The sequence below is a fragment of the Arachis hypogaea genome, chromosome 1 (assembly GCF_003086295.3).
Source record: "Arachis hypogaea cultivar Tifrunner chromosome 1, arahy.Tifrunner.gnm2.J5K5, whole genome shotgun sequence".
Taxonomy (NCBI): Eukaryota; Viridiplantae; Streptophyta; class Magnoliopsida; order Fabales; family Fabaceae; genus Arachis; species Arachis hypogaea.
The window spans coordinates 96,076,576-96,086,749 of NC_092036.1; the positions used below are offsets into that span (position 1 = coordinate 96,076,576).

General features: G+C 32.6%; 1 protein-coding gene across 1 annotated transcript; it reads right to left on the reverse strand.

Moving 5' to 3' along the window:
* Positions 1–2,680: 2,680 nt before the first annotated feature.
* On the reverse strand, positions 2,681–7,018 carry LOC112698043 (uncharacterized). The gene is made up of 16 exons (XM_025751467.3): positions 6,806–7,018; positions 6,695–6,726; positions 6,471–6,582; positions 6,259–6,356; positions 6,059–6,155; positions 5,789–5,878; positions 5,615–5,677; positions 5,393–5,467; positions 5,242–5,307; positions 5,072–5,149; positions 4,660–4,770; positions 4,502–4,579; positions 4,298–4,417; positions 4,004–4,047; positions 3,900–3,927; positions 2,681–3,081 (listed from the first exon to the last, which is right to left on the reverse strand). The coding sequence occupies exons 1-16, from the start codon at positions 6,836–6,838 to the stop codon at positions 3,067–3,069; spliced, it is 1,140 nt and encodes a 379-aa protein (XP_025607252.1). The 5' UTR covers positions 6,839–7,018; the 3' UTR covers positions 2,681–3,066.
* Between the last annotated feature and the right edge of the window lie 3,156 nt (positions 7,019–10,174).

Sequence of the window (10,174 nt, forward strand, 5' to 3'; positions counted from 1 at the left end):
AATAAAAAAAATAATCTAGGTAACAACCAATATTTTTATAATAATAACAATAAACCTAATTGTTATGAGATCCGGTTAAACCAACTAATTTACATAATTTACTGGATCATTTTTTTTAAAACAAAAAATCAGGGATATATTTGTCTTTTTATCAAAAAATTTAAACATGATTCGATTTAAATGGTGTAAATCGATCGGATCAAATCAGGTCTAATAATTATAATGCGGACAATTGAATTTATTGTTGTTGGTATATTAAATCAATTTTATTCTAATTTATTAAAAAGTAAATTATTAACCGATTTAATAAAAATATCTAATAATATTATAACACATGTAAACATCTTAAAAAAAAAGATATTTTTAGTGTCTTTTCGAAGTGGTCTCCTTGAACTATAACTGGTTGAGAAATATATGTATATGCCTTACATGTATAACTAAAAGTAGTGTGATTAAGAAATTAAATTAATTAAGAAGGGTAATGGCAATTTTTAAGGGTTTGGTTAAATCTCACATGCAGAAGAGACCGCCCAACAATACAAATATGATAATTATATTAGTCACTTAGAAATAACGACACAACACACACACACTCTTTATGCCTTTTTCAATTTGTTTCCTTGTGATTACAAAAAAGACATCTCAAGTCACTCAAACTACAAGTAATTAACACAAACACACCATCAACAATAATCAATCTAACTAACAATAACACAAACTCAAAATAGTCAACATCATCAAATTCCATATCTAATTATCTCTCTATATATATTACATAGATAGAGAGTTGTGTATGTCCTTAAATAACTCACACACACACATATTAAGAAGCATTGTTCATTTGGAAACTAAGATGGATTTTGAGAACCAAAGTGAGAGAGCAGTGATGAGTAAGATTCTGTCAAGAAGATCGTCGGTGGGGTGCTCGTCTCGTCTCTCATACTACCGTAGTGGCGGCGGAGAAGGAGGGGTTCCGTTCAAATGGGAAAAGCAACCCGGGGTTGCCAAAGAGAAGTCACCGGAGGAAGTGATTCCTCCGCTGACTCCTCCGCCGGCACTTGTCAGCCTTGGCCTCCCAAAGCCATGCATCCACTATGAACCCAGTAAACACACCAAGCTCATGAGGCTTCGATTTTGGAAGAAGCGGGGAAGAAGAATAATGATGAGGAGCAAGAAAGCACAGCAAGAATGTAACAACAGTGAAGGTGGTTGTTGTTGTTATGACGAGGATGTTGGTTTCTTGAATAATAATGTAGATTACAGCTCGGATTCAGAATCAACAATGATGACATCATCATCACCACGTGGCTCAGTGTTGTCTTACTCTTCTTTTTCTTCTTGTTCTTGTTCTTCGTCTTCATCTTCGAGGGAAAGGGTGATTTATGGAAGACCCTTCAACTTGGGTTGCTTCCCTAATGTGCGTGTTATGGTTTCCATTGCAAGGCGAGAGTAGCGTTGTTTGTAATGTTATATCGTAATAAGTTCTGATTTACTTTTATGTTTACATTTTGAATATAATAACACACACTACTTTGATATGAAATGAAATGTAATGAATGAAATTGTGCACACCTGACTTTTTTTTTTTTTTTCCTCAAAGTTAGGAACAAGATTTCAATTGAAAATTTTAAGTAAGAATCTAAAAAATGTAATTTGAGTTATCACTCATTAGCGTGCACATATATATTATTTTGCATCATATATCACTTTTATATTACAAATATGCAATATGTAAACAGTAACACATCCAGCTTGTTGAGTTGAGGGGCATTATTTAGAATCAACCTAAAAATCAGTTATTAAAATTAATTATTAGTAATATAAAATATATGTTAAAAATAAATTAAATAATATATATTTATACATAAAATATAATTTTAATATATAAATAATATTTTTATTTAAAAAATAACATGATAGTTGACTAGTAGTTACTGTTCAACTTCTCACCTTCATTCTTCAAAATAAAAAATTAAGTCACGTACGTTCTCTTTTAATTTTGTTGATCAACTACCTTTATTTTTCTTTTTTGAATTTTTGTTCTCTTGGTCTGTGATCAACAACTAATTCATAAATTCAAGCCATTTTAAAGTATATTGGGTCTAAGCCAGGAAAGAACGCTAGGCCAGCCCCTTTGTGTATTAAAAACTAATAACATACTACCAAAAAACAAAAACTAATAACATATATTGACACTCAAAAAAAAAATAATAACAAAAATGACAAAACACACACACTCTGACGTCGAGAAAAACTTAAAAAGGAAACCAGAACCAAAAAGAATAAAGAATAATGAAAGTAGAAATCTTCAAAACACCAAAAAAGAAAAAACAAAAGTAAAACAGTGGAAATCATTGAAAACAATATAGTCAGTATTCCTGGGCTTAACAAACTATAGGAATATGCAAAAATATATTGTCAATTTTAGAACCCTACATCCCAATGAATCTATTTCTATTTGCTTTTCATATCAATAATGTTATATGCACTTTTTCATACAAATAATGCTTTTCATAAATTTTTTGTACATTTTTTATTTTCAGTATTAAAAATAATTGATAAGAAATGTTATGTACACCACATATGTATAAATCTCTCTTATACCTTCTATTCATATTAAAAATGATTGATAAGGAATAAGATATACAAAACAAAAATGTACACAATTATATAAACATCATTTAAAAAAAAAATTGTCTTTTATATAAAAAAATTGTACAGAAAAAGTTTAAAGACTGCGGCCTACCTTACAGCTTCAAGAGCCAATAGTAGCAGAAATTTTGTAGATGCCAATATTAAAAGCTACTAAATTTGGTTAGTTGTGACATCAATATCTTTTCTCTTCTAGAAATAGTTCCAACCTAAGAGTACAAGACTAATTACAACATCATAATAATTACAATAACATTCCACCATACAGAGCTTGTTGGCATAAAACAAGGCAGTGTAGGACGGACCCGCAAGATCAGTTACACATGCTAGAACCTTGATGTTCCTGCATATACACTAGAGGTATACATAAACAACTATCATGCGAAGCATCAAGTGTAAGTGCCCTCAACTTTGTTAGTTACACACTGCCTGTAAATCAAGAAAGGACAATATCACAACGCAGGCCATATCAATTTCACATATTAAGAAGCAAGTGACAAGTGACAACAAATCAACTGCTAAATGGAAAGTAATGATAGCAATGGTTTCACCTTATGTTATTACAAGCTACCACCAATTGGCAGGTTGGTTGTTACACGTAATAAAGATTTTAACTTTCGAGATTGAATACCACAATCATATGTTAATCGTAATTATATGTAGCAAATACAGGAATCAGAAATGGAGACCTCATGGAAGGTTAATACTACATCAACACTACTACCACTATCATCACAGCAGGGGAATAAGTATGGTCACAGCTCTATAAGTCCCAGTGGTAACAATTTAGCTTCAAGATTTCAGGTAACAAACAAGTCTATTAGGAGCTAGATTTCTAAGAATGAGTTAAATGAGCCTAGAACAGAAGTGAGCCTCACTTAACAAATGCCTAAGTGCCTAACCTCCAATTTGCATACATAATTCGGTGTGCAAAAGATATTCTATATCTATCATGTACGAAAACAGGATAGCAGACTCAACAACCGGACATCTGCGTAAAACAAAACATCATGTTTGTTTGAGCTTTGAGGCCTAATCATTTTACAAAATAATGTATACCACATTTTACATGATTACTTATCAATCAACCACAAGAAATCCACATGTTGATACTAAAAAAACCCTCAGCATCTCACTGATGAATTGAAAGTGTGTTGGTTATTAAAAAGAATCTATAACCGAATTCTCGCATGAAAAATTATTTTTAAAATGGAAAAAAAAATGAAACCATACTATACTATGCATACCTCAGCTGCCGATGGGATGATAGAGTCCCTGTAAAAGTTGTTGAAGCAAGTTAATTTGCCGTATCCATGCATAATTTGACAGATCTTAACAAATCTAAGAGTACCTTGGCCTGTCAGACTTGGCAAGATGTTTTGACATTATGGATGCCTGCAAATACACATTATCACAATTCTCAGTCCTAGAGAGGCAATGCATTGTCAAATTAACACACACACCAGCACCAAGAAACTATGTTGTTACATTGAAAATAGTGATTAAGAGAAAGATTTTGGATTTGTTGGAAGAAAAAACCATTTGACTAGATACAAGGTTATTTATTCTATTCTTCCTCAATTTTCACAGTTAGTTCCTGATTTTCCTAACTTGTCATTGCAATTGCAAGAGTATGAAACATTACCTGCTCCTGTATAATGCTCCTTGCTTCAACAAGTTGTGCTTCAAGCTCAAGTTCCCTTTCAGTAGCCTCTGAAGTAACTTCAGCCCCTTTCTGAGCATCTTGCAATTGATGCATGCGCTCCTTCATATTTCAACTTTCAAGCATTAATAATCAAAACAAGCCAATTCTATCCAAAAATACTTACAGATTGAAAGATATAGATACCTTTATGGAAGCCATCTTGGTTCGAAGACTTTCTTCTATCTGATCTCTGGCCATGTGAAAAGGAAGATCAAATACATCCTGCAAGTAACAAACTAACTAGTTTCACTTGGTAGTTTCACACTGGGAACAAAATATGAAACATTATACAGTTTCCACACCATCCTCCCAACCAATGGAGATTGCGACGGATCACTGTCAGATCTTTCGCTGGAGGTCATAGATTCCTTCACTAGTCCATTAGGAGCATTTAGGAAATCACGCATATCCCCCTGTGATAAGTACAGTCAGTAATTCGATAATCAAGGACCCTGCTTCAAAGGGAATGGTATACAACAGAAATATGGCCTTTGTAACACAGATTTTAAAGGAGAAACAGATTATTTTAAGAAAAAAAAAATTGATGAAAAACAAGTAGAAAAATAAATATTTAACAAAGGCAAATGAAAGATCCTAAATAACATTAAATAGAATGAAAGAAAACATGTGCAGAAGAAAACATACATAAATCCACAAACTTGTCTTCATGTAGGAATTTCAGTGAATAACAACAATTAAATATCAGGAGCCTACCTGCATTGATCTCAATAATGCTCTTAAATCGGTATTCTCTGCCATTAGTTCTTGATTTTTTGCTTCACATGCATCCACCTTCCAACATTATAAATAAAAAAATTGTAAATGATGTCTTCACAATGCTATGGGTTTGGTATTACAGGGCAAGAGTTTATCAAGTTGCATACAATCTTTTTATAAAAATCATTGTCAGCCTTCTTCCCATTCCATGTTCCACGTTGCCGGCCTTCCTTCTGTTTACACACATCATAGACACCTAATTAATATGAAATTTAAGATCTTCTGTGCAGAGATAAAAACTACATGAATGGTTGATACCTGGAGAAGATTCATTATCTCCATGCCTGACCTTGACTCCTTCTTCTTTTCCATCAACACTTGGTTTAGCCTCTCCTGCAAGTAGAATTATCACCCCCTCGAATTGAGAACTAACAACTTACGGAGTCATGCAATATTTCATCAGTAAAGTTCGTACTAAGCAAGCACCAATAACTTAAAACACATTGCTTCTTTGTATGAGAAAAACCTGATATGTCCTACCTGCAACTTTATGTATTCCTTTTCCTTCTTCTTCATCTCATGCAGTTGTTGAGTCTTTACTTGCTTTGGGACCATTCAAATAGTCAAAGCAATTAAGAGTTAGAAATTATCGATTTTGAAGCACAGTTTGGCAAACAACACACAGCAATAGGCAAAGCAGATCCATTCTCTAACCTGATTACCAATAACCATTCTCTGAAACTCATCCCGCTCCTGCTGCAGCTTCTCAATTTGGGCCTTGAGAGCTGCTGTGTTTTTAGCTTCCTAGTCAAGAAAAATTAAATACCCATATTAAAAAAAATGAAAAGAAAAATAGAGTAGCATTACTTTGTAATAAAGTAAACAGTTTAATGCTTGCAAAAGTGATACACTCGATCTTTTCCTTTAAGCAAGAAATATCATAAACTTTACGTTTGCTAAAACTATATTTTTTTATATGCTCACCGTTCTAGTAATAGTAGCTATCTCTCTATCTTTGGCTTGTAGTTGCCCTTCAAGCCTCTCAACTTTGGCCTCCAATCTTGATATGTCGGATAATAATCTACAACACCATTCATTCAGGTACCGTGCAAGAGAATTTTGCATCTTATGCTGAATCCTCAAATGGCTAGAACATTTAATTAAGCTCTGAAATGAGAATTTACCTCTGTCTCTGGTCATTAGCAGACTCTCTGAACTCCACGTCGCGCTGCCTCTGTTGCAGCAAGAAGTATATGCAATTGCAAGTCCGTGCAATTGAAACCTACCAAAAACAACCTCCTTTGAAAATTTTTTCCCAAAATAATAATAATAATACTAGTAACAATGATTATGCAAGAGAAAACAATGTAGATGAGAAAACGAAATTGAATCTCACGGGGTCATTAGCGAAGAGATCGAGGGAAGCAGGGAAGCCAAAAGTGACGAGAGATTGGTTCAAATACTTGGCGCAATGCTCTAAATTGTCCACATCGGCGAACGTGTACTCTCTGAAACGACGAAAAAAGAAGAATCAAAATTGAAAACCGAAAATGTGGCTGGAGATAAAAGCAGCAAAGCACAGAAGAAGAAGAGCGAGTCAGCGAGGATTAACTAACTCACCCGCTGGTGAAAGTAGAAGCCTGAGAAGAAGGCTGCAAAACAAACCAGAAAGAAAACACAATTAGAAGAAAGGAACAAATGCAGAGTGAGGAAGAGTATGTTAGGGTTTACCCTAAGATCAAAATCTGCCTCAGTAGGTGGCATTGTTGTTGTTCTTCTTCACTGTGGCTTCAGCGGTTTCAGATCTAAACTCTCAAGTGTAGTGTTTATTGAGCGGTGGCCAAATTTGAAAGAAAAAGAAAAAAAAAAGAAATATCTACGCAAAAATTTGAAAGAGGAAAAGGGGGATGGTGCTGTTGTTGTGGGGAGAAGTGAATGAATGATGTCTCGTCACTCTCGTGACGGTGATTTTATTGTGCTCTCCAGTTAAAGGGGTCCACCTGGAGATTTCCCACGTGGCGGTGTATGACTCGTTGGATGAAAAGCCATTGACCGAATTTTGTAGTACTTTTTTCCCTTTTTTGATTGGATATTAAATCCAAATGCAAACTAAAGATACTTAATTATGTTTTTCATTGCTTCAATTCTGGTTAGGGTGCACTTCTCATATCATAATTCATAATAATCAATGGATAGCATAACTGAGCCAAGTGAGTAGTGACTGAATTCGGAAAAATAACACTTGTTTTTCATTCTACTATTATGATAAGAAAATGATGGGTCATTTCATTTTAAAGAAAAAATTTAAAATAATCTTTGACAATTACCTCAAAAGACAACGAGGTATTTGACAAAAAAATATCTAATTCGGCTCTTGAGATTTATTTTTATAGGAGTGCCAAAAAAGTTAATGTTATTTTTTTTACACGCTAATCAGTTTCAAAAAAAATATCAAAGATCAAGTTGAATATTTTTTTTTAGAAGTCTCATTGTCCTTTTGAGATAATTGTTAGGGATCGAGTGTGTATTCACTCTTTATTTTATTTTCTTCACCCACACCATCACAAATGGCAGCCCTTTCTTCCCCGAAAGGAACCATGTGTCTATCAATTATATGGGAGACATCATCATTTAAGGCACGTGCCATCTACAATAAGGACAAAGAAACAATACAAGCTAAATTATTGGTGCCATGCATCATGTCCATTTGCTTAGGAAAAGGTTCATAATTATTTATTCCATTCATATTTTTATCCTTAATTCAGTTACACTAAGGCTTGTTTGTTTAGCGAAGGAAAATAACGGAGAAAGAAAAAAGCGGGTGTAATTAAAGTCTAGTTAAAATTGGTTCTTTAGTTCAGCACTTTAGCTAGAAACTATTTTCATTTTCATTTACTATATATTATATGGCATCCTTTAAGATTTAAAATTGTTAAAATGGTTGACGAATGCTTTACTGATAAGTCATAAGAGTGGCATTATTGTTATTATTATCTGTCAAAAATTTATGGTACACATACACGTTAGGCTACTATCCTTCTAGTTCTGGTAATGGGCCTGCCATTAAAAACTCACCAAAGTGGAAACCTCTTTCTTCTAGGCCCCAAAGTTTTCTTGGGGGTCCAACTGCTACTTAAGTAGTTGTTATGTAATAATGGATTGTTTAGTACTTGGTACTTTGGTAGTTCTCACCTAGATATGAAATAGGACCGTTGGTTAATTGCTTAGTAATTTATGGAGTAAACCAATATAATGTTTGCAGTTGTCAAATTACTAAAGGAATAATAATGGGTAGAGATCATATTATCTATTATAAATGACAAATGAACGAAATTTAAACCATCAACATACTTAAACAAACGAATAAACGGGAGTAGATCTTTTTAATGAAAAAAATAAAAAAATAAATGGTGTCAATTGTGATCTCTTATTTTTTATTTTTTTTATATTTAATTTTAGCCTCACTTATAAAATTAATGGTGAGAGATCACACTGTATTTTCTCAAATGTTAAAAAAAACTGGAGGATCCATTTCCACGAATAAATTGATCATTCGACCAAATCAAGTTAGTTAGTCCAATTCAACTGAAGTTATATTCTTTATTAGCAAAGAGTCAAAGAGACGCTCTCTTTCGATTTTGTCCTCAATTTTTGGACGTTCATATTTAGAGTTTCTTCTTTTTGTCGATATTTTCATAACCTTTTTTTTTTTTACGAGTTGTGTTTTATTATGGGCTTAGACCTCTGTTGGATCTGTTAAGAAAAATAGCCTAAGTTTTTCTTAGCCAGCAAAACTTCTGTCATTTTTTTTCTAGTTTTTACGTAAATATTCAACGAAAATTTTATAATTATTTTTATGTAAAAATATTTTTTTTTGGGATGATAAATTATAGAGTTAAATTTTTGATATGTTATGAAAATATTATTTTTATTTAAAATATAACTAAATAAAAAAACATATTTTTAACAAAATAACTTTATAAATAAATATTTCTGTCATCTTTATTTAAGTAATTGTCAAATTTTAAATCCAAGACTTTTAAATATTTACATGGTTGATATTAACAACTAATTTTAGTCTTCTTGAAATTTATTTTTTGATAAGTAACAAGTTGGCCACAAAATCTTCTTATATACACAAAATATATAACGTTTAAACAGTTCATACAACTACTGCTTATATATGCTAAATCTAGTAATTTTTTTTGTTGAACAAATCTAGTAATTTGTGAATCCTATTTATTTGCTTATTAAATTGTATGTATTCATACCCATTTTTTCCCAACAGTTAAACAATTTGGAGAAATGTCCAAAAGGAGAAAAATAAAACATACACACATTTGGAGACGATAATACTCTCTAATTAGAGGCTGGCTTTGTTTGTTTTAATACAAGATGCCGTCTGATTTACGTTTCTTAATAACGAATCTAAAACAAATATAAGTTTGCAAAAGGTGTAATTATCGGCTACCAAATGAATAGCTTAGAAAGTTCGGAAATTAATTTAGTTATGGAGGTAAAGTAGGTGCTGCATGGCGTTATGAAAGTGAGGAAAGTTTTACATGCGTATGGTGCCAGTTCACACACAAATCGGATTGAGGGACTTGTCATAAGCAAATCGAACCGAGGGACTTGCGAAAATTATGTGGACGTCCAATTTTTACAAAAGTTTTCTATGTGTCGTACGTCTATAGCTCTTTAGAACGGTGCCCACTTTAACTCCACAAGTCTTCTTCGTGAACTCACTTTCTCCTTCCTTCCCCACCCACCGAGTTGCATGCTATCTTCTTTTTCCCTGAAACCTGAAAGCTTGCTGCTTCTCATCCGTGGGCTAATGGAAAAAACTTAAAGATGTCCCATAAACCAAAACTAAGAAAGATTGATCGGCCGGAGTTTCATATTGTAAAATATTTCAACTATTCTGATTATGTAAGTTAATTTGTTAATTTTTTTTAATATTTCATAGTTCTGCTTATTAGTTGTAAAATTTAGTTAAATTTATTATTGTTACAACTTGCACTGAGAATGACTGAGTTTATAATTTTATTGATAGAAATTTAAAAATAAATGTATAAGAAAAATGTATATACAGTTGATTGT

Bases quoted from the DNA above. Each gene is read 5' to 3' on its own strand.
- LOC112698043 (XM_025751467.3), bottom strand. From the start codon at position 6,838: ATGCCACCTACTGAGGCAGATTTTGATCTTAGG. The intron at 5,468-5,614 runs GTAGGACATATC...TTCTACTTGCAG, and splicing joins AGGAATACATAAAGTTGCAG to GAGAGGCTAAACCAAGTGTT. The intron at 4,048-4,297 runs GTAATGTTTCAT...GTGTATTTGCAG, and splicing joins GGAGCATTATACAGGAGCAG to GCATCCATAATGTCAAAACA.